The sequence below is a fragment of the Sciurus vulgaris genome (genome assembly GCF_902686455.1).
Source record: "Sciurus vulgaris genome assembly, chromosome: 12".
NCBI lineage: Eukaryota > Metazoa > Chordata > Mammalia > Rodentia > Sciuridae > Sciurus > Sciurus vulgaris.
Window position 1 is genome coordinate 50624340 of NC_136473.1, and position 25485 is coordinate 50649824.

At 38.0% G+C, this 25485-nt stretch overlaps 1 protein-coding gene across 7 annotated transcripts in view; it reads left to right on the forward strand.

Annotated features, from left to right (window-relative positions):
• LOC306641184 (uncharacterized protein) overlaps window positions 1-23263 on the forward strand; it is a 204142-nt gene extending 180879 nt beyond the window's left edge. For 4 of the 7 annotated variants that reach the window (XM_079106117.1, XM_079106119.1, XM_079106115.1 and 1 more), the window contains exons 10-15: window positions 7849-8127; window positions 8783-8985; window positions 10361-10486; window positions 12478-12551; window positions 17528-17657; window positions 22567-23263. In XM_079106117.1, the coding sequence (XP_078962243.1) occupies window positions 7849-8127; window positions 8783-8985; window positions 10361-10486; window positions 12478-12526 (657 nt within the window). In that variant the 3' untranslated portion in view covers window positions 12527-12551; window positions 17528-17657; window positions 22567-23263. The other 3 variants (XM_079106114.1, XM_079106118.1, XM_079106120.1) reach the window with 3 other exon arrangements.
• The last annotated feature ends 2222 nt before the right edge of the window (window positions 23264-25485 follow it).

A 25485-nucleotide genomic window follows, 5' to 3' on the forward strand; every position in this document is an offset into this window, starting at 1 on the left:
AAGGGATTATTTAGTGAGCTCCTTACTCTTAAGTGCCCCAGATAGGGCAAATAGCCAGGTATTGTTCTCCCGTCCCATGTGTATACTCAGCTGTTCCCAGTATCAGCACCACTTTGTGATCAGATATTAAACTCTTGTTACTACAGTCACATCAGATCAGCACAATCTACCAGCAGAACTTTGTGGGGAACATGTAGAAAATGCTTCCATGCTTCCTTTCATCCAGGTATAAAATTGTGGTAGTAGTCTGCAATAAGTCAATAAATATGTTATTAAAGATAGTAAAATGACCTTTATAATATAGCTGCTGAAAAGGGAAGGAAATGATTTGGAAAAGTAAAGCAGAGAGAGAAAAGTTGGAAAAGTGTAATAGAAACCAAGGTATAAAAAAGGAAAGATAGGGAGGGTGGATGTGAGGCAGGAACAGCTAACTCAAGAAGAAAAAGAGGGAGTGAGGAGAAAGTGTAATAGACCCAACCTAGTGAAACAAAGAGTTATTTCAAGTAGAGATAAAAGTCTAGGAGGCCTTCTCTTGTCCTTGGTGTATCTGCATACCTACTGTGTTTCTTCTCAGTTACAGGGATCGTGCCTGATTTTCTGTGACTTCACCGCCTGTTTAATTTTTTTCTGTAACGCAGTGTATTTGTGTGAGCTCTCCTGAAGAAGAGCTGTGTGAGTCCTGTGAGTCCAGTGCTGTCACATCCAGAATGGGCTCCCCATGCCTATTTTGATGTGTGTGGGGGTTGTGGTGGTCTAAGTTAGAGGCATATCAGCCTCTTTGCTGTGGTGCTGGGTGTCTCATGGTGGGTACATAAGGATCTGCTGCAATCAGGTCACAGGTCAGTGGGTTTCTATTAGGGTACGCTGGGAGGTAGCTAACACACATGGGGTTCACCTTTATAAGCCACTTTGTGGCTTTTACTGGCACTATGTATGCCCCCGGTTCTCTGCTGACTGCTTGGTGTTATCCTCAAGAGCTGTCTTCTTCTGTGAGTCTGAATGAGAGTTAACTGGCAACTCTGGGACTTAGAACTTTGTGTCCTCCTTGTGTTGGTGCGGCAAATGCACTATTTTCCAGGTTGCTATGTTTTTCTCACCGGCTGTTTTTTGTTGTTCAACCCAGGGGCCTGAGCCTGGGTGCTTGGGTGTGTCATGCTGCATCATCTGGCTGCTCCTCTTGGAAGCAGGAGTGCAGGATGCAGGGTTCATGTCTGTCACTGATGGCGTGGAATGCTGAGCACCCACTCCTCTGCACAGGGTCATCTTTCAAGTAGCACAGAATGTTGTGGCTGTCCTCAAGTGTGGGCCTTGTGTTTTGAAGGCTTTTTGTGTGTGATCTGTGGCATAGCAGGCTCCATCCTGGTTGATGTAGAACACAGGGGTACCACCCTGAGTCTGGGGCAGAACATCAGTTTTCCTGCCTGTGTTTGAGCTCCTGTTGCCACTGGTGGTAATACTTTGGAGCCAAGTCACCTTTGCTGGGACTTGTGTAGAGTTGGTAAAATTACTTGCTGGATTTCTGCCTCTGTGGAACCCCCGGCTATGCAATCTCTGTGGGCTGTGGCTGTCACAGAAGCCTCTGCCCTGACTAGGACATCCCTCCATGGATGTTCCAGTCACCATGATTGGGGATAGCATGCCAGTTGATCCCTCCTGTACTGAGGTCCTGCAAGATCTGAGTTGGACTTAATAATCTTTTGGTTTTACATCTTGAGATTTATTAGTCTTTATAAGGAAATCAGAGTCTTCCCCAATATGTTGGAATATGGAACTTATATATAGTTCTAGCAGTTGCAAAGTCTCTCTCATACCTAGGTCTTTGATCCACTTCGATTTGAATTTTGTGTGGGATGAAAGATCTAATTTCATTCTTTGAGTGGACAAATATGGTAAAATCTTTACATCTATGAACATTATTGAGGGAAAAATAAGTTATAAAACTATGGACAGAATAATATAAACATATAAGAAAAAGTTATGGCTAAAACATACAAATGTATGTTTTACAACATTAGTTGTAACAAACGTTATCTCTAAAACATACAGATGTATCATTTAGAATTATTCTTGTTATTCTATATATGAAGAAACATATACTTTAATATACAAAACATATATGAAGCCCTAGACATAGAGGAGCTAAATTACCACAAGATTCATAGTCGTCATTCAGTGTGTGGGGGTCAAGAAGGGAATGCACACACGGGGGCACAAAAGGGACACGAAAAATTTCAACCCGTTCTATACTTTAAGGTGCACAGAAGGACTGCTTTTGTTTTCCTTATCCAACTGTGCATATGAGATAGATTCACTTCTGTTTATGCTAATTAGAAAATGTAAAATCAAAGAAAAATGGGTCTCACTCCAAAGGAAGTACATCAAATTGCTTTTCACCTAGATAAATGTACACAAATGGGCAATAGAAAAATTCATGATTCTGCAAAGGTGGAATAGGAGAAGTACACTTACACTCAAAATTTCTACCAATGAGTAATTAATGTTTGAAATGTGATATACAACAATATTCTGAGAGAAAGAGTCCCCTCCGCCAAACTGTATTCTCTTGTATCCTAACTGATGTCATTAACTGAGTAAATTGAGATGTTAATTAAGAGAACCCATCAACTCAAGTGTCCATCTCTTTGTATGAGAGCTGTATTTCTCATAAAAGAGTATTGTCATGGGTACTTTATTGTCGTTAAAGAAATATAACCGTTTATGAGGTTTAATTTACACAGAGTCCTTCATATTCTCAGTACACTTTAGAATGTCACAAAATATATGTCTTCTGTCACCACAAGACATACATCATTTTCCTTACTCTTCAAAGATTTCAACCTGTTCATTTGCCATCAATACCCACATCTCCTTCTAGGCCCAGGCAAGCATTGATTTTCTTTTTATCAATAGTTTTTCTTGTTCAAGAATGTATCACCAAATCATAAAGTATGTGTACTCCATGTCTGATTTCTTTCACTTGGAACTTTTTTAAGATCCATTCATGCTGTTGCAGTTATCAGTTTTTAAATTTTTTTATTACTGTTCATAAATTGCTTATACGGATATGCCAAAATTTGTTTATTCTCCTGTTTGTGGACATTTGAGGTCTTCCCAGTTCGAGCAGAATGGCATGCAAAACAGTGGGTCAGCAGCAAAGCTGTGGGCATAGTAGTTTCTAGTTTCATTCTCCTACTTACAGATATTGTTTTCCAAGTGCCATTTATTAAGGAGGATATCTTTTTATCAAGATATATTTTTGTCACCTTTTTCAGTGTCAGATGAGTATACCTGTGTGGTATTCTCTCTGTCTTCTCTTCTGTGCCACTGGTCTCCTGTCTTGATGTCAGACAATGTTGTTTTTTAATGATAGTTCTGTCGCATAATTTAACCTGAGGTATCGGGTTGCCTCCAGCATCGCTGTTCTTGCACCCACTTCCACAAAACATGGCCAATACTTACTGGGTTATGAGTTTTTAACTCCTTATAATTCATAAAATCATCTGTAGATTTGGCTAACAAAAAGAGGAAAATGATGGCTGGATTGTCAGCTTTCCACTTTGGAAATCAAGCTACTGTCATCTTAGAATTTACAGTGAGATCCTCTTTCGACCTGGCAGGTTAATCCTCTGCTTCATCCTCTGACTGGTCTTACACCTGGCACAGATCCTACCTTCTCAGAAACCAGAGTTCTCTCTGTTGAACTCTTTTTCCCTTCCATACACAGAGATGCAGACGTATAGTTTATAGTATTCATTAGGTAAATATGTCTTCACTTACAGAGAAAAATATTTCAGGGTGTAGCCCTTAAAAATCAGGTAGTGTTCAGGCCAATTGTGAATGATAAAATCAAAGTATTAATTTGAATTTCAAAGTGTAGAATACACTTGGTGTACTCTGTAGTGACTTTGTGATATAATTTTGAGAAGACTTGTGCATTCACAGGAACTCAAAGTAAGATCTATGAGATTGTGCATTCAGTTCATTTACTTTCAAAGACACTACCTGCTTCATGGCTGCAGTGATTGAAACTCGTTCCCTAATTTTCTCCTCTTTGAAGACACAAAAGGAAGATTTAGTACTAGCTTGACTAATGAATATTCAAAGCTGCCCTCTCCCTCAGAATCAGCCAAAGAAAATCAAGTAAAAATATTTGACTTGGATAACTAAAAAGTGTATTTCTGGTTTTTCATGAACAGTAATGCTTCTCCTCATAAACTTTTTGCTTCTCATTTTTCCTTTTCCCTTAACTTGATAGCAGTGCTTTCTAAAGTGGTACAGATGTGTACTTGTATTTGCACATGCCTGAGTGTGCGTGTGCATGGAAAGAAGTATCCTTAATCCAAACATGCCATGTAGGTGGAATTTTTGGTGTATGCATTTGCAACAACCTAGGCAGATCAGTACAGGTAATACAGAACAAAGAATTATGAAAAGAGTCACTTGATTATCTCAATAGTTAGAGAAGCACTCTGTGATAAGAATCCACATGAGCTTAATGAAAGAATTTCTTGAAGAAAGTAGGCATAGAGGAATGAGCGTCAACATCATAAATGCTACACCCAAGAGACTTACAGCCAACATGATACTGAAGGTGCACAAATTGAGAGTATTTCCTCTATGAGAAACAATGGGGTGTCCACTCTGCACACTACTATTCAATTTATGGCTCCAGAGTTTAGCCAGAGCATAGAGAAAGGAATGTAATGCAGTTGGGAAAAAAGTAGTCACAAGTTCCCCTCTTGCAGGTTAAATTGTTCCATACTTGGAAAACCAAAGAGACTCCACCAAAATACTCAGAATTGATAAAAAAATGTCAACAAACAGCAGGATACACAGTGAATAGCTTTCCCGTACACCAATAATGAACTCCCTCAGCAACAAATATGGAAAACCATCCCATTCACATTAACATCACAAAAAAATGAAATTAATGAGTTACCAAGGAATAATCTTAACTAAGAGGTGAAAGATATCTAGGATGAAAATTGGAAAACACTGTAGAGAAATAAAGAAGACACTGAACTTGGACAGAAGTTGTGTGTGCATGAATTGTAAGGCAGACAATGTACAAGAGACAGTTGTATCAGAGTCAAAATCAATTACAGATTCCATGCAATCCTCCACAAGGCATCAATGTCATGTTCCCCTGACCTGGAGAAAACAATGCTGAAAAAAACATTGGGCCACAAAGGACCCTGAAGAGTTCAAGCCATCTAGAACAGAATTACTATGAGAGAGGCATCACAACACCTGACTGACTTCCCGTTATATTACACAAACATGCTAAAAACCAGAATGCATGTGGCATTAAAAAAATCACACTGGGCAGAGGAATAGAAGAATGGAGCCCAAAATAAGACTCCTACATACACAGATATTGAATAAAGGTGCTGAAAATTTTAGCTGGCTGAAAGAGAGCTTTGTGAACAAATGGTGCTTGGGAATCTGGACATGCAAATTGAGATAACTGAAACAATTGTTCTTTTATCTCACTTTGAAAAAACTCAATATAAAAGGCATCAGAGATATTAAAGGAAGACTGAAGACTTTGAAATTTTGCAACCGTTTTTGAAGGGTACTCAAATGACTCAGGAAATAACAGGAAGAGTGTATAAGTTGGAGTACATCAATTGAAACTTTCTGCACAACAAAGCTCTATGTTTGATCTCACGTAGTGAAGAGAAAACACAGAGTGGGAGAAAATACTTGCCAGGTGATCATCTCCTGATGATTACTATCCAGAATATATGAACTATGGAAAACAACTTAAATGAAGAAGTAATCCAATATAAAAACTGGGGTTATGATCTGAGCAGACACTTCCCCCATGGAGAATTACAAATGTACGATAAAGTCACGAAGGAAGGCTCAGTATCTTTACCCATCAGGGAAATGTCACTCAAAATTAGGTTGATTTCCCCTCTCACCCCTGTCAGAACGGCTCTTTTTCAAAAAGCCAAAAACTTTGGAGACAAAGGAATTTGGACACTGTTGGTATAAATATCAAGTGGTATAACCACGGCGCAAAATTATAGGTGATTCCTGAAAAAATAAAAATGGGAATGACTCTGTGATTCAGCTGTAGCACTTCCAAATGGACACCTGAAAGAAAGAAATTCAGCATACAAAGGAGATCCCTGCAATACCGTCACTATTGTGCCAGTGTTCACATAAGCCAAGTAAAGAAATGAGACCAGGAGACTGTGAAAAAAACAAATGGATAAGAATGAGTGGAACATATGTACCCATGGAGTATTATGCAGCCATAAAAATGGGTGAAATTGTGTCATTTTCAGAAAAATAGGAAAATAAAGGAAAGAAATGATGGAATGTTTATCCTCATCTGTGGGAGTTTAAAAGGTGATAGAAAATAGAAAGGTGACCTAAAAGTAGAAGGAGTATTATGCAATGGGGATGAGACTAGGGGAAGCAGAAGAGAGAGAGAGTAGGAGGGATGGTGGTTATGATTGGCACAGTTTATATGCATGTACAGAAATGTTAAGAGTGAGTCATTAACTTGTAAAATGAATGCGAGTTTTTAATTATTATAAAAGGTGTTTTTTTTTTTTTTTTTTAATACCCTTAAGACCTTGAAGGGAATTTGAGGCAACATCTCATTTTCTCTTAAGGCTTAACAAGGGGTTTTAGAGTCATAATATCAGCTTCAACTGCAGACCATGTTCCAAGAAGTTCCTGGATTTGATCTTACCCTAGAATGCTTTTTTTCAGCAATATTTGGCAAATTGACAAGTAGAGTGGATGCCAATGGGAAACAGGCACTTGAATTCAGTAAATACTACTTTCTTTAAATTTTATAGTCTCTTTTCCCCTTAGCTCTGATTCCAGTGGTACTTCCTGCTGCTCCATAGCAGGGGCCACCTTTTCTCCACATTATGATATCATTTAGATCACAAACCTTGAAACCCTTCCTGTCAGTCTAGTTACGGACCTCCCAAATTCCTCTGAGTTCCATTGAATGCCTTTTGATTTTATTTAATCAAAATTATTTGGCTTCCTCTTAACTCTAGTCTGAAGGTATCCTAAAGATGGTTGTATATTTTGCAATAGAATGTCAGCAAATAAGTATTTCTAACAATACCACTAACAGTATTGCTGTGTGATGAACCACTTGAAAATCCATTGTTTGAAAGCAGTGTTTATTGTGCTCAAATCTGCAGTTCAGGCATGTGTGAGTGAGGTCAGTCAAAGTCTTCTCTTCTTGAAATCATCTGTGTGAGTGCAGGTTGGCTTTGGGGACCAGAACCATCTATCGTCTCCTAAATCCACACGTCTGTCTGTTGAAGCTGGCTCTGGTCTGGTCCATCAGCATGGTTGTCACCTAGAACATGTTATAGGAGGTCTCCCTGAGCTCAGAATATGGCTTATGATGTTTGAATCCATATTTACAAAATTGATTAGCCAAGAGTGTTCTGTTCAAACTCTTGGGAACCATTTATTGATGCAGGTCTGAATAAGTCAGTGTGAGGTCCATAAAATGACTTTAGAAAGAAAGAGAAGTGAAGATGGATTTAAGAGGCAAAGGTCTTCCACTAAGAGGTGACATTCAGTTTTGGATGAAGAAAAATGAAAACCAGTCCTAGAAAAATAAAGGTCCATGGTCAACTGTGATGGGTTGTGAAAAAGTGGTGCATGTTAGGAACTGGTTTCTGTGCCTGCATATGGTTTTCACTTCACTGATTTTCAGAGTGATTGACTGGAACACATTTTCAGAGACCAGATTACATTGTATTTCATTGCAACTGAGTGCAAGTGAAACTTTGTTATTCAGTTTCCGTGAGGCTGTTCTCAGCCTACCATGTTCATTAACACATTATTTTATTTATGCAGCTGGATGATCTTAAGCAACAACTTGAATACTCATCTTCGCAGCATGCACATCTAAACATGGAAAATGAATTCCTGAGGCAGGAGGTTCTGTCTCTAGAAGAATTAAAAATGGCGTGTGGAAAACTGGAGGAAGAGAAGAAGGAATTAGAAGAAAAAATATTAACCCTTCAGTCTCGGGACAATAATTCGGTGGAAATTGATCCAAGAGGACAGTACGAAGCAGCAAGTGAAAAGACAGAGAGGGAGAAAACATTGGAGGAAGCGGTGCAGTCTTTGCAGGTGAATTTTTCTGTGATGTGCTTTAGTTCATTCACTGCAACATGTATCTTGGATGTCTATGTGGTATGTGGTTCCTCTGTTCCCTTACAGAAATTTGTTTTCAAGGTGTCTAGAAAACAAGAGGCCATGGGATTTCCCTGGAAATAGTGCAGAGCTCATCATTACTAGAACTAAGTTGATCCTTCAGAAAAATGATTTTCCTGCAAGAAAATCATTGGTGGCATAAAGCAAGAATAGTACGAGGGAAAGAAAGGAGAGTGATATAGAATAGGTATTTACTGACAACCTTATGTTGTTAAAATTTTGAACCAATCGTATTATTCTCTGACATCTGATTCCAAAGTGATTCACAGCCGAGGATGTACCTCAGGGAGAGTACTTAGTTGCCTATCAGGAGCAAGGAAGGGCCTGTGTTTGATGCCAAGCACCACACAATACAATAACATAAATGAAACAACTAAAAGGTGACTAGAAGAGTGGTTAAAATCATTTAATTAGGCACATTTAATACAGCTGATATAAATGGCTTAGTTTTTCAAGAAAAAACCTTTTTTCACATTTAAAAAAATGCTTATTCACTGCCTAAAGAAAAAATGCACAGTAAATTTTTGTATGATACTTAATGTCTAAAATATATCCTTTTAAATGGATTCAGGCAAAGATGTACTTACACCAATTAAGAGAACATCATGACGCTTCCATGAGAAGGCAGATGAGGCTGAACATCCAAGACATGAAGGCCAAACTTTTTGACATGAACAATCAAGTTTACGCTTATAAAATAGAGCTGGAACAGTATAAGCGGCTCTATTTAGAAGAAGTGGACAGGACAATGTCATTGTCTGATGAACTGAGCATGTGAGTGAAATTAGTATCATAGGAAGTACATTAAGCTGATATATTTGTCTGTAAAGAATAACATTTCATGAGTCACTGTCATGAGATGATTAGAAGGTACAACTCGGCAGCCTAAGTTTGAACCATATTGGTGGTAAATAAACTTACTTTTAGAATATGAGTGCAGGGCCCTTTCTATATCTGCCCTCTTTTGGGGTTTATGTCATTTGCATCTTTCTCAGTAATGTAGTTTTATTGCTTAAATTATCACTTAATCTTTAATTATTTATCTAGTGTCATGTTTAACATCTTACGAGTGACATGGTTACAAATTCTCTTGATAGCATTCTGTCCAAGAAATGTATCAGTCAGTAACTACATGAGAAAGATTATAACTGAAACCCAAAGAGTTGCTATCTGTAATCCTCCTCTGGGTGCATTCTGGTACCTGGTCAATGAATTTTCCTTGTTTGAGATCTTTCGTATCATCCCTAGAGTGTCGCTGGAGACCATCTGTCCTTTTGAGTTTTTCAAGTCTACATAAACTCATACTTGTAATATAGGAAATGGTTAACACGCGATGAAGAATAGAATAAATTGCAAAGTGGTCGAAACAAATTCCGTGGTCCAGTGAAAGGGTCTGAATGGAAGACAAAGGGTTGTTCCCCCCTCCAGTGCCTTGCTACGGATGTTGCAAGCTAACCGTCTTGCAGGCTGCTTGAGTTCTTGTGACCACCAAGTGAGTTATCTGGTTCTCCCCTGGAGGATGCTGCTCTGAATTATTCTGGAGGACCCAGTGCTCGTTTCCTTCCATCTAATGTGTGGACTCTGCAGATCGTGAGAGCATATGTTTGACAATGTCTTTGAGGGGTACATCTTCAAAGTCATAAACTGTTTTCACTAGATACAAGTATTACTGCCTTGACTTTTTGAGTATTTTTTTGCATATATTTAGGCAGCATATCATGGTGTTTTAATATACACAGTATTAGAGTAGGTCATTAGAGCCACCCGAATCGGTGTTTGCATCATCTCACAGTTACCCTCTGAATAGTGCACTGCTAGCAGCATCTTGCAGGGTCTTAGGAGTGGAGAACTTCCAGAGGGCAGAGGTGACACCTGTTGACCACACTTCATTGATAACGATTTCTCCCTCCCCCTGTGATTGAGCTGTGAGTTAGTGTGAACTATTAGTTTTTCCCCCTAGGAATATATGCAGCTCATTCGAGCCATTTGAAACTTAAAATTAACTGTACGCGGTAGGTCTGCTCTGACACGTTTAGGATTAACACACTGTTGAGTGGAAAACTCCATTTACTCTCATGGCACTTTCTGAAGAATGCGGTTTATTTAGGGAAAATGAGAAACTAATGATTTTGTTTTCCAATCTTTGCAGAACGAAGGAAAGACTAGCGGAAGTGAGCGATGAGCTTGCAAGACGTTGTAATGTTCAGGAAACATCAATGATCCTACTGCACACGAGCCGTGTTGAAATAACAACATGGAGAACTGTGGCTGCAAGGTGAGTTGCATTCTCTATTTTCCTTCAGGTCTCAGATGTGTGATAGAATTCTTTTTGTTTCATTTAGTAAATTACAGAGTCATTCCATTGACTCGTGCATATGAAGTGTAGGTCACAATAACCCATGAGAATGAAGAAAGAACAGAGAAATTTGTCAGATGTGCCAACATACTGTGTAAAAAGATAGTCAAGGGTGGATTATAGGGTGAAATGTTACAAAACAAGAGACTTGTAAAGACTTTTAGCCATGATTCCAGAAAGCAAAATATTCCCAATAGTATGAGTAGAGAATTTGTTTACCATCTCCTTTTTTTGCAAGGTTAATCATTCTGGACTACTTCCATTATGAAGTGCTGTCTTAAAATCATTTTGTGGTCATGTTAAGGAAAATGAGTATAATGATTATGGTTCTAGTCTGTGATTTCAACCCCACTGTTTATTAACGCAGTTTTTTCTCCATGTTCATAGCATGAAGTATTTATTTCATCTCTTAGCATTACATGAAATTTACTCCCGTCATTTAACAACTTTTTTGTATTAGTAGGTTACCACATATAGGTTTTGTTCCTTTGTACTATAAGGATGTACATTATTGAATAATTCTGGGATGCTCTGTTTTATTGATGGGGAGGTATTATAGAGCTCTCTTGGTGCCTTATTGATTTTTATGATAATATGTAAAAATAAAAATTAGCAGGAAAGATATATCTCTCATAATTTTATTGTAGAGAGAATTGTTTTCTGATAATACACTGTTTTGAAAATGGTTATGTACAGTTGAGAATTGAACCCGGGGTGTTGTTCGCACAGGCTGCCACCGATATACATACCATTCTCTGTTAACTGAAATCTTTATAAAAAGTATTCCAATTTCATGAAAGGTAACATTTGATGGTTTAACTAATTTTATGTTCCAGTGCTTTGTGCCTCACAAATTAGAAGAAAAAAAAGCAGAACAGATGAAGTTAATGTTTAAATCGTGTTCTTTGTGCTGCGGAGGGAGCACAGGTCCTCAAGCTGGGTAGTGAAGCTCTCAAGTGCTGAGACACATGCCAGGCCCACGAGTACATTTCATAGTCGTCGTTTTTGGAATGGCATTACAAACACTCACATAAATTTTGGTGTTTCATTTCAGTAATTTTTTCCTTGTTCTCAAATATCATTTTTGGTTCATATTTTCTACCCTAAAGGTGACAAATTAGGTGCTACACAGTCAAAGTCAGATGCCACAGACTTTAAGAATTTTCATGATGAAACATTGTATACAACAGACTTTTGATTTGTAGTTTTCCTCAACTGAACAGACTGGTTTGCATCTCCAAGGCAGTGCCTGTGTTATCTGAATTGTAGTTCTTACCACATTATCCTAGCATAACGCTTACTACTCAGACATCAAAGATTGATGTGAAAAGCTTTCTTATTCTCCAAGTTAAATGCTCTGTCTTCTTTCTGTCTTCTGGAAGTTGGAGGTAATTCTCAACTTCCTCTAATTCTTTTCATTTTCATTTAGTATTTTCACAAGTTGTTTAAATATGCATTCATTCTTTGGGTTCGCTTCCCACAAACTGTTCCTTGGGCCTTTGGGATAAAATACGTATGTTTTATGATTATATACTATCTGATGTAGAGTTCTTTTATGCATAAGCCATTTGCAGTTTAACGTTGAAATTCACACATGACAAACTTCTTTAATTTTATTATATGTGAGTGTATATTTATTTCCTTATAACAATTGAGTACTCCAGAAACAGAAGCAATGATATCAAATTTTTCTTGACACCATGATGAGTTAACCAAATATATGTAAAGTGTAGAAAGTGTGTATGTATTAGTTAAATTTTTTTGAAGGAATGCTTTTCTAATACCATTTAGAGTAAGATCCAGTAGACTTTCAGTGTACCCTCTTGAAGTGAGTGAGATTATATTTGTATTTGTTATGCCTTACTCTTGTTGATTTCACTATATTTCTGTTTGTAACATCTCCCTTTCAGCTCTACCTCTCTTCCAAGTGAGCAGTATTTTGAAGAAGAAACATCATAAAGCCAAGGAAGAAGAGAACCTTTCCGTAAGTCTCTGCAATCAACCGTCCATTTGCTGGGTTGTGGTGTGGTGTGGTGTGGTAGGCAGCAAAGGAAACTTTATTCCCCCCACCCCCATCAGAAGCCAAAAGGCAGAGTGATAGAGACCAATCTACCAGCTGCACTGCTCAAACCTAATCCTTAAGAGGCAGATGGACTTGGCCATGAAGCCACAGTGGGCTTCCAGATCCTCCGTCTCAGATTGGACACTTATTCAGTTTCCAGTGGAAGAAGCCACTACTCAACTGGTGTCCCAGAAACAGGATGCTCCCTGCAGACATGGGAGCAGAGTCACACATTACCATAGGCAGATATATCTTTCAAAGAGAGATGGAGAGGCAAGCCAGGGCATTCAATGTGATCCGTCCAGCCACTAGGTAAATCTCTCCTTTTATGAAGAAGGTGGAGGGTCCAAGTTCTTACATGGAAGCTTGAGGCTAGGGAAATGAGTTTTCTGCTACCATTTCTGCCTGGATTTAATTATACTTGAAATGAAGGCCTTGTCTGTGTATATCTGAACACATGAGTAGAAGTATGGTAGACAGTAAAGAGAAATTTGTTTTGTGCCTTGAATTTTACTATCATTGATTTCACCACATGGATAATTCCTTTGTGGATTCATTTTGGGAAACTAAGTCTTACCTTGAATAAATAAAGAAGTTGTTTAAAAAGAGAGCTTTCTCACTTTAAGCTTGTGTGGTTCAACAGTAGGGGTTCATCCTTCAACAGATACCTTAAAGTATCTGTGCTTGATAAATAGGGAATAAATGATTGCTGCTACTAGAGTTCATGGAATTTATTTGTATTCCTTTATTTTTTTCAAAATATTAAAACATCTTACATTGGAGAGTTACCCTTTTATATCTCATGACTGAACATTTTGACCCTCAAGACAAACTTTTACATATGCATTATCTTAGAACTATGTCTAAAAATCCTTTTTCTTTACTGAGTATGACATTAGTGACACCCTGGAACTCTAGGCCAGAGTCTGGAGCCATTTGGCTTTGTGACCTGTCAAGCTATCATCTGTCTGAGTCTCCTTTGGCTCTTGTATGTAAAGAGATGCTGAACAAAATGCTTTTTTACAGCCTAATCATTTTGGTGTTCTGTTTAGGTGCTGTATTTCAATTGTGGAGTCTCATTTTAAGTGTTGATTCTTTAAGATTTAATGCTTGTTTTTTTCTTTTTATAGGTAATAGTGAAATCTACAAACCAAAACAAGAACTTGTAAATCTGGGATATAAGTTTCAGATCATTTGCAGAAAACCGTCTGTTTTCTTGTGATATAATGAACCTATTGGAAATTCACATTTGTGGTAGCATTTTATTTGGCTTACTCTAAAGATGCTTGTAGTAGGCCTTAGTAAGGTGAACCTTTCCAAATGAGAATATTGTGTTCCCAAATTCTATTCTGAGTATATATAAATTTAATATCATTAGGGAACTCCAGGGTGAGTTTATCAATTACCCAAGCTGCATTTTGCTGATAAATATGCATGGGATGCTTAATTACTTGAAGAAAAGCATAAAGTTAGGACTTGAAACAACTCATGAAAGTGGACATTTGAAAACTTGTCACAGTGGCACCAATTTAATTGCCCTTTTGTTTTTGCTTTTAGGAGATAGTAAAGAAACCCATCTTGCAGGATGACATTGAAGATTGGTCTTCTGATTATATAAGATGATTATTTTATAAAAGACTTTCTAGTGTATAAGACACAGCAGTGTCCAACTGTATATAGTGACCAGTTTTCTTCATTTTTACTTTGTTATCTGTGTTGTAGCTCAATATGGATTTGTGTTTATATAAATTTTATTGGTATGATTTCCTGTTAAACCTCATATCTATGTGCTTGCTTATGTGAAAAAAGAGGCACTATGAGTTTGATACCTTTCTCAATTAAAAACAAATAGAACAGCGCTTTCAATGTTTTGCTAAATATGTTCATTCCTTTTAACAACGTTGAGTGTCCCTTAAGCTTGTGTGTTTTTCACTACTCATGCTTTGGTGAGATCTTTATCTAACAGAATAGGACAGTGATGAATGTTGCAAGACTTTTTTTCTCATTTTTTCCTGCCTAATCTGTCCCAGGAACTGTATTAAACCATTCCAGAGGGAAAACTTCTGAATTTCTGTTAAAGAAGTAGTTTGATTCAATGGGATAGCAAAAATTGAATGAAAGGGACTTTGAAATACTCTTTTCATGTTTTTAAATTGCCCTGGTGAGACAACCACTCTCCGCTGCCACCAAGCAGGAGAAAACTACAGCCTTCAGTGCCCAGAACCTTTAGATAGGCTCTTGGGTGTCCCTTGGCAGAGCAGCCACTCCCTTAGCTCGTCCCCGCTCCCTGGTTACTCCAGGGTTGAGGGTGTCTAGAGGTCAGTGTAGATTTCATAGTTTGCACTTAATAGATCAATTAGAATTGTCGATTCAATCAAAATTATCTTAGGAGCTCTCCATATTACGTGTCTATTCTATTCTGTAAATAGTGTGTGTAGCTCAGTGTAGGTTTCATAGTTAGCATTTAATAGATCAATTAGAATTGTCCATTGACAATTCTTAAAATACAATACCTTCGTAGTTTTCCATATTACACGTCTATTCTATTACCGACATATAAATAGTTCTAGGCTCTGAAACTCTTCTTTTAAGGCCACATTTTAAAATGATATTCCCAGAGTTATAACTCCCTTCTCAATTTAGCATTACAAATAATATTTTTATTCCTTACACTGTGACAGGTGTTGCAATGAGGTATTAGTCAGTGAACTGAAACCAAGGTAGTTTGTAAACACAGTGGAGCAAATTTAGATTAATGTATTGATGTATCATTTTCTGAAATGATCTATAAATAGCGAATGTCCCTTTTTTGATTAATATATTTTATGTTAAATATGTTTTATTAAATATGTTTTGCTCAGTTCATCAAATGAGAAATAGGACAATATAAACATTCTTAGTGAAATAAACATCCTTATTTATTTATGCTCTCTTACATGGCTCCATGGTCTCATTCCTTCTGCTATTGCTGTATGTCGTCCACCTGCGTATGGTGTTAGAAAACATAGGTGTCCTCCAGTTCTGTTTTGTGGCACCAAAATGCACACTCCTGCATTTTGTAGTAGAGTCAAGCCAATGCTCTTCATCAGTTGTCTCCTGACTTGTGCCAGTTTAACATATTGTCATTTACTGTGCCAAGGGACTTCCTTTTATCCTCAGGAATACTCCAAATAACTTCTCCTAGAATAAAAAATTTTTACCTGTTTGAAATTAATTCATCCTTTCCTCTTACCACTTATCCTCCTCAGCCCCTTGCTCTGGCTTCTCGCCACCTACATCACTTACAATTCCTTAAGAGCTCTTCCTTGCCTCTGGCTGTTTGCATGTGCTTCTTTGTTCTGGCTACTGTCTCCTTACACTTGTAGTATCCACATTACCTCCACCAAAAAGGACTGCAAAAGGTTTCATCTGAGTGTTCCAGTTCTGCTCTTTTCAGATGTTTCCATAGTGTCTATGACTTTGTGTGAAATTTGCTGGTAGGACACTTCTGTTGTAATATGGATTCTTGAGCAGTGGACCCTATCACCTCCAGGTAGTCACTCCAGCACCTGTCACACTGCCTTCGCACATGCTTGTTGAATTAATGTACTAAGAATGGGGAACCAGAAGCTCAGATACAGAGCCAGAATGATGACAAATCCAGTGAGCAAACACGGGCAAATTATTTTTAATCATAATGTTGCATTTTTTCAAGCATATGTGTTTTCATTCTTATTCTTTCACCTTTATCACTGCCTTGCAGAGGTGGATTTAGGGAAGGGGGAAGGAAGGTGCCTCTGAGGCTCTGACCTCTGCCAAGAGGACATTTTTGATGTGTGGATACAGGACCAGGAGCCCTTGGGATCCTCCACTGCCCTGAGGATGCAGTTCCTGTGATTTGGGCAGGGGAGGTCTTGTTAGGTCCAACTGCAGTAGATACAACAGCTGGTATCTGGATATTGCTCACAATTGAGAAAGCTGTAATGTAGTCAAAAGGTCAAGAATTGCACACTCCTGGCAAGAGTGGCATGAACAACAGAGATGGAAGAAAGGCAACAGGCCTAGACCTAGAGGCAAGGGCCCTGAGATGCTGGCAGGGGGTATGTGGGAGAAGCAAGCAACTTCCAGGCTGTGCCCAGCGGAGGACACACACAGGATGGATCTGCCTTCACCAAGGTACTTGGCTTTAGTGCCTTTAGAACAGCCTGATTCCTAGGAGATAAAAAGCTTGGAAGGGGCTAGTGCCTAGCCCATCTTGATGAGCCAAATAAAAACTGAGTTCCCACTTACTGATCATTCACCTGATAGGGCACTTTATTGATAAGAAAATATGCTACCTAGTAAAATGAAGTACAGCATCTCACTCTGCATGTCCTCATTTACAAAATATGTTCTATATATAGTAGAAAAGTGTCTGCAAAAATATTTTCCGTAATGCAACAAGTACATGACTATAATTTCCATGATTCAAACCAATATCTGTTAGTGTACACCATGTATATATGTTGTTCACTGTGGAAACTCACAAGTCTCTGGGAAACTTGCATTTGTTTATGTACAATTTGCTTCCCATCTACTTAATAAGGGGCTCCCTTTTCTGTCCTCAGTTGATTCTCTTTAATATTAGATGCTTTTTCTGAGGACTGATTAATGGAGCCCTTTATCACTTCAGAACGTCCCAGCCCTTTTTGAGACAGGGCCTTGGTAATTTTCCCAGGCTGGCCTGGAACTTGCCAACCGCCTGCATCAGCATCCCGGTGTCTGGGATCATAGATCTCTGCCACCATGGCCACAAGCCACCTGACTTTCTATATCACAAACCCAAAGTGCTTGATGAAATACAGACTGAAAATTTTCAGTAAGGGAAAGGAGAAAACTGCCAGAGCCAGTCACAAATGCCTTCTTCTTGTTTTTGTTAGCAGGATCTTTGGTAACAGGTCCTGAAAAGCAAGTTGGCCGTTGTTTTTGTCTTCTTTTTCGGAAATGGAGGACTGAACCCAGGAACTGGCATGCTAAATCCATATGTGGAGCTGCACCCTAAGGATAAGGGCAAGTATTCTGAAATTCAGTTTACCAAAATAAAAATCAGAATACCCTGTGTAGTCTGATTTTAGCTAAATCAAAGTGCTTTCAAAATATTTACAGTGTTGGACTGAGATTGTGGCTCTGTGGTGGAGCATTTGCCTTGTGTGCATGAGGCACTGTGTTCAATCGTCAGCTCCACATACAAAACTAAATTTAAAAATAATTATAAAAAATACACTTTTTAAAAAATTTACAATGTAGAGCAGCTGTGGAAGACTATATTGCTGTAGTCTTCATGACAGTTAGTTCATGAAACCAAATGAGGGGTGATGGGGGATTAGAAAGGACAGACAGACACACAAGTAAAAACTGTGGGACCCAGTGGATATTACAGTCTGGAGGAGTTCAGTGACCATGAGCCATCTCAGTATATTTATTATATAGATTATATCATTGAGGGATATATTCAAGAGAAAATTTTTTCAAGCCGAATGAACGACATAGGTATGATATTATTATTATTATTATTATTATCATCATCATTATTATTATTATTGGCTTGTGGCCATAATTTTCTACCTCCAGAAAGCAGGTATGGGAACTTCAAGGTCAAGAACTTGATAGCTCCATAGCTTCCTTTTGAGCAGGGTGCCACCATAGCAACAGAGCAATCTTAAACAGTAGGTTAGCACTGAATGTTCCTGGGTGAGGCATCACCTCTGTCACAGGACGTTCAAGACCTGTAATTCAGTCACCTCTCCTGAAATCTCCCCTTTTTTTAATGTTTTCAGTGCAAGTGATGTGCTATTATTTGATGTTCTCAGATTTCTACTCAGAAGACACAGCATCATACTATTATAACAACAGAGAATTAGTAGTAAATACATGATGCCAAAAATGTGACATATGGAATGTTTTAACATATCTTCAGGATTAGAATCATTTAAATCATTAAGTATTTGTTCAGCAAGCCATGCAGGATCCACAAGATCATTCCTGCTCTCTGAATATCCTGGGTGATATGATGTAACTCCATAAGATCTAGACTGTCATCATTTCTCTGACCAATGTCCCTTAAAAGATTTTTAACTTTTTCCCAATCCCATTGGGAAGTGTAATTTGCAGCTGCGACACATTTATAGCCAGCAGGGCAATGAAGTCTTTGTCTAAATTTAAGTGTGGCAAGCTCATATACTATACCTTTGACGGTAGCTTACAAAGCATTTAATTTAATCTCGAGCTTTTCATCAACATTCTCCTGATTTTGTAGGGCTTTTGGAGTATTTTGAGGTAATTATTAAGAAAATGAGCATTTTTGAATGCTTTTGGATAAGGATATCACAATGTCATGGCAGAGACAGAAACAGATGTCAAAGTGACTACTCCAAGTGTAATATGATCAATCATAGCACACTGGGAATTATTTAGATGGGCATGTCATACTTGAACTCCAGCATCAAAATACCAGGAATCTGAAGTGTTATCTGGGATTAAAACAAAGGAGGGTTGAAGTAACAAGTCTCTCCACCAGACTTGGTCTGACCAGTTTGCTATAGTGGAAGACATGTGTCAGTCAGCAGCAGTGCTACCTTCAGCATCACAATATAAAAAATATAAAACAAAAAGAGCATGTTTCAAATATTTTGTGGGATTCTACTTCCCCCTTTTTGTTTTTGTAATTGTAATTTAAGAGACAAGTGAGCCTGTTCTAGAATGGCTTGGCTGAGGATTGTAAGAAGTAAGTCTTCAGTGATGAAATGATATTGATCACAAAAACCATTGAAAAGAACCAGTGTAACTGGACCCTTATCAGTTTTAATTTGTAGTTGGTGGTCCAGCACTGCAAAATCAGCTAAGCACTGAGAAATGACTCGATGAGTATTTTCTCCTGTTCAGGCAGTGGCCAAAATGAAATGATAAGTGTCAATATTAACACGAACATAACACTCTGCCAAATTCAGGGATGTGAGTCACATCCATCTGCTATAACTGATTAAGCCACAAACCACAGGGATTAACAACACTAGATAAAACTGGAGTGTGTATTACACAGTGAGGACATTGGTGAACAATTTGGTGAGCTTGTTCTTGGGTACTATGAAATTCCTTGAATAAGCTGGAGCATTCTGATGGTCTAATTTATGAGAGGTTTGAACACAGTCATAGAGAGACAACTTCTGACAAGCTGCAACAAGATGGTCGGCCATAGCAGTGCCCTTGGTTAAAGGGCCTGGACATTTGGAGTGAACGCTGATGTGTCCAATGAAACAAGGATGCTGGCTCATTTGAATCGTTTTTTGTAAAGTATGGAATAAATGAAATAACTCTTCTTACTGCTTATATCCAGTGGTGGCTGATTCAATTTGCATAGTGACTCCTACTGTAGAGTCACTACCACTGTAGGTATTAACTGACTTGTTGGCAAAATGCAGTCAAGTATCAATGAGAGCAGAGGTATATGGAGTCTACCCCACTTTAGTATGAGCTGGAGCCATCAGTAAGTACTGTGACTGCCTCACCTATCGGCTGAGTGCCTACAATTTTGGGGAAGATGAATGAGGTTATAATTGCAGACCAAAAGAGTTTATCATGATGGTAATGATTTTTTACTTGGCCAAGAATTTTTTGAAAAACTACTTGCCAATCACGTGAGGATTGCCAAAGCCCCTTTATGGGTAAGAGAATTAGGAAATAGCAACAAATATACAGGCTCCTGTGAATTAATTCTAGTAAGCTGTGCAGTCTTAAGAGCAGTTTCGACCTTTACAAATACAGCCCTTGCTTCTGCTGTGAGCTGTCAAGGAAATGCCAGAGAGGGATCTACACACAAAATATCAAATAAAAGGCCAAAATCCACAGTGGACACTTTTGTAGAACAGGCTGTATCCAGTTAATATCTCCCAGCAACTTTTGAAAATCATTGAGAGTATGAAAAGCATCAGTTCAATTTATAAGTTCTGTGGACAAATCATGTGTCCTTTGATTAAGCTGCCTAAACACCAAAAAGAAGCAAACTTTTGTACTTTTTCAGGTTCTGTGCACAAGCCCAGCATGGTAAGAGATGTTTCCAAATATGCAAAACATTTTAAAGCATATCAGAGTTAGGATGTGCCAAAAATTATGTCATCCATTTAACGAATAAAATATGCATCTGGATCTTGGTCTTACACCAGAGCAATGGCTTGATCTACAAAAAGTCTGACCTAAGGTAGTACTATTAGCCATTGCCTGTGGCAAAACCTTGCAACAGGTATCTTTTCACTGGCTCTTTAAAGTTAATGACTGGAACACTAAATGCAAAGCGCTTGCAATCAGCCGGATGTAAAGGTATAGTGAAAAACAATCCCTTAAGTCTATTATGATTAAATAATAATCAAAAGGAATAGCTGTAGTTAAAGTAAGTCCAGGATGTCATGCATCCATTAATTCCATGGTCTGATTAATTGCTCCGAGATCTTGTAACAATCTCTATTTACCAGATTTTTAATCACAAAACTAGGAGTATTCCATAGACTTAAAGTAGATTCAGTTATGACCAGCTTGAAGCTGTTCTTAGACTAGTGTGTGAACCATGTGAAGCTTTTCCCATGTGAGGGACCATTGGTCAAACCACATAGGATCATCTGCCAGCCAGTTAATTTTTTCTGCTGTCCTCTGGGTTGGAGAAGAGATCGATGCCCCAATAGAAAAGGACAATCAGGCATGTACCCTAATGCATGCTGTCCTTGTTGAGAGGACTGTGCACAGGTGAACACCTTTGTCATTGGTTTTCCCCACCCCCTAGTGGGGATAAATCTTTGAATATGTGATATCTAGCCTTTGTCAATAATTACTCTCAATATTCTTTTGTATACCCCAAAACTTGACATGAACTGGTTTGTTAAGCTTGTATTGAAATGTGGAACTTCAAACTTCTCAGTGAACTTCTTCAGCTCTGTTGCATTGACCTATTGGTCTAAAATGCTCTTTGAATAATTCTTTTACTTAACTCTGATTTTATAACCTCAAACATCCATTGTCTTATTGAATTGTGCACATAGATATCCAATATGTTGACATATTTACTATACAGTATGCAAAAAATCAGTCATTAATATCATCATCATTCTTGTCAGAAGATTAAAGACATCATCATCTTTAATAACAAGCTGTCAAGTTACTGGTGGCTGAAAAAATTTTTCAAAATTCTAATATTTTCTTGAAAGTTTGGAATTCTTACTGCAAATACTGTTGGTTGCTTTCCTTGAAGTGACAAGCTCATTTTATTAAAATTTGAAAAATTTTCTCCTCAATAAATACTCACAATGGACTAACCAGTCTGTCTTTTCATTAAAAAATATTGCAAATGGTGGTCATTGGTGCTCAGTTTAGTTGCACAAGTGCTTTTATCTCAAAAATAATCTTTGTGCAGCAGGAGAACATTATGCATGCTTCTCAGTCACAGTAAATTGTAAAAGATACCTATTTGAGTTAATATTTAATAAAACTAAGAATTTTTATTGCTGTAATGCTATGTCAAGATTCTCTATCTCTCTCTATCTCTCTATCTTTCTCTCTCTTTCTCTCGATGGATCCCAGGCTGGTGTCAAACTCCTGGGTTCAAGCAATCCTCCTGCCTCAGCCTCCCAACTAGGTGGGACTATAGGTATACATCCCCATGTCTCGCTATTCTTAAGTGAAAATGATGATTTCTTTTTTGTGATTGCCTGGCAAAAGAATATGACAACCTGCACAGTTGGATAACTACACTACCAGGGGTGCTCAGAGCCGGCAGTTTGACCCATCATTGTTTTTGTGTCATCGTGGTCAATGGCACAAAATCCATCTCAGTATCATTGAACAGAATGTGTGTCCAGACTTCTTATGGACTAAATTGTAAGCACCTTAATTCTTACTCTTCATTTCTCTAAGGTCTGTGTTTGGTGCACAATAGGTGGTCAAGAAATATAATGAATTGAACTAAACTGAATGAGGAAGATAACTAAGTCAAGCAATAGTTAATGTGGGAAAGCAGTGTGTAAATTAATAATGCTAAGGCCAGAGGTGAATTCTTGAAAAACAAATCGAAATTTCTATAAGGTACTACTGTGTGTACTGCTCTTGCAACTCATTTTCCTCCTCCAACCCCACCTGCCCCAACTGGCACCATATTGGCCCACGGAATAAAATAACATAAAGCTAAGTCTTGCATTCATGCTCTGGCACCTAGCTAGCACCAACATCTCTACCCACACCTCCTAAATTCTTCATCTGGTCCTTAAAATAGCTGTCGATCCAGTTCCCATCCCTAGGTAGCATCTTTTCATTATTCCTTAGTCTATTTTTCACCTGCCTGTAACATTCAATTAAAATCGCAACATTTTCATGACCTAGCTATCTCCTGGTGACCTGATTCCCTAGCGATATATTACATTTCTGGCCAACTCTTTAGGAAAGTTTAGGTCACACACCTTAACTTTTTATAAGCAGATAATCATCAATTGTGTGATAGTTGATTCATGTGTGATAATCATATCTCCCGAGCTTTCAATTTTTTGGAGTGTAGAAATTATCTCTTCCATGATGAGTCTAAGAAGGAAACAAGTTCTATGTGTAGATTGTGAATCAATCATTAAAATAAAATCTCATTTATTTTTTCTTGCAGAATCTGTAGTGTTTAATATGAAAGAATCTCAGTGTCGGTCTTCAATACACCTTCAATCAATTTGTGGATTAGTTGAATGCAGAAAACAAGGAGTCTTATCTGGAAGAATGGTTACTTACTTACAAAGTATTTAGGAGACTTGAAAGTATATATCTGTTAATTTTGAAAAAAGCAAAGCCACGAGAAGTTTGCCACATTCCAATTTTCCAACTGATTTTCATTATCTTTTATTTACCCATCATAATAGACCCAGGAGAAAGGTACAGTGTGCAATTAAGAAGAACTTTTGATCCCACAGACAAACCTACTTCCCATTTCATACCTTTTTCAATTATATAAAATCAAATTTTCTCAGAATCAATCAGTTTAATACCCTGAAAAAAGGATTTTATGAAAAAATTCTTTGACACACTTGCTGAAAACTGAGATCTTTGTCATTTGTTATACCAATAATCCTGCTCTTAAGGAAAAACAAACCTCCCATAAGAACTTGAAATGAAAATATTTATTGCACACATATCATCAGACATGTTGATTGTATCACTCATTTAATCCTGCCAACAAATCTCCAACATAGATATTAGTATCTCCTTTTGAAGAAAAAGGATCTGATAATTTGAAAGAATAAAAAATAAGCTTGTCCAATATCACAGAGCCTCTGGGTTGTGAGTTCTGCAATGGGAACTATTGTGGTTTGAATGTCAGAGCCACTTTCTTTCTTGCTCCACTTTGCAAAGCTGCTTCTTGATAAGATAAATTGCCTAATGAAAAATTGAATACTTAAATGTGCAATAAGCTACTGTGTCAATATTAAGTAGAATTTTAAGCTTCTTGGTAGTTCTAAGATTCTTTACAGAAAAGAAAGACATGAAACATTCTCTGGATGAAGTGTGTGTTTGGGATGTTGTGGTTATTTGGAAGATAGGTGATGCAATCGCCAGCTTGTTGCTGACTTGGAAATGTCCACCAATGACAACTATAAGCAGATGGTCCCAAAGCTCTATTCCTTTTGGGAACTCTCTGACCTCAACTCAACCAATCTACTGTCATGGCATTGGATGCCCTTTTACCTTGTCAGCCTAAATTTTGAAATTACTGCAATTAAAAAAAAAAAAAAGTCAGGATCACTCGTAAACTTTATAAGCAGTCCTGCCTCTGGGATACAATCATTTTGTGCTCCCAGGGATTACGATTCCTACACTAACAGGTGGTGTCAGAGCTCCAGACCTGATCCTGCAGGTGCTGCCTGGTGTTCAGTTTCCCCATGCACTATAGGTGTAATCCACACCATTAGTTTAATATTTCACTGTGGGAAAGACACCAAGCACAGGATCCTGGGTAATGTCTTGGGATTTCCAATATCTCTAGAGGAAATTATTTATATGTGACATAGGGTTTCCTTTCAGGATTTACTCTAGAGACATTTGGGAAATTGTAGGGTTTAAGAGTGTATATGTGTTTGCATGCACAGAAACATTTCTTTTTAATTTAATGTCTACGCATACACTGCAGGGTGCTTAAAAATATGAAGCTTTGTGTGTTGGTGGAGAGCACAATACTCCTCAGGCTAAATTCAGGATGGATTTTCTTACGTCTATTGCTGCATATTAAAGGGTATAAAGTAAGTTAGCAAAAATCACTGTATGAACACTCTAACATCAAGGCATAACAAATTGATTCAGAGAAGAACAGAATAGTTGAGGATGGAAAAAATGTTTCTGTGCCCAGCTGTTAATCCAAGTATGGGATAGGATTGCTACCTTTTGTCTGAGTTTCCCAGAATGTTAGTTGAGGGGACCCATGTGAAACTTAGGTGGTCTCCATAGCAACTGCTTAGGTGCTTGATGACTGACCAACAGTGGATAAAGCTCGCATGCCCGGGTAGACCTGGGATCCTAGGTCATTTTGCAAATCTCTGTGTTTAGCAGAAACAAATTTCTTGATTACCTTTTTCAGCCCACCTATCCATATCTAGTTGATTTTCTTCCTTTAACCAACCTTCCTTTGTACGTTCCTGGATTAAAACGACTTAAGGTCAGACATCATGTTTTCAGCATTTAGGGATATATTAAAGGTAAGATCTCCATGAGTACCCAGTGTTGAGGTTTTGAGAGTTACTTGTTTGGAGAATGGTGGAGATGTGAAAATTTTAATGGCACTTGTACTTCCACCACTTCCCCTCCCTTCCTTTTCAGAGATGGATATGGG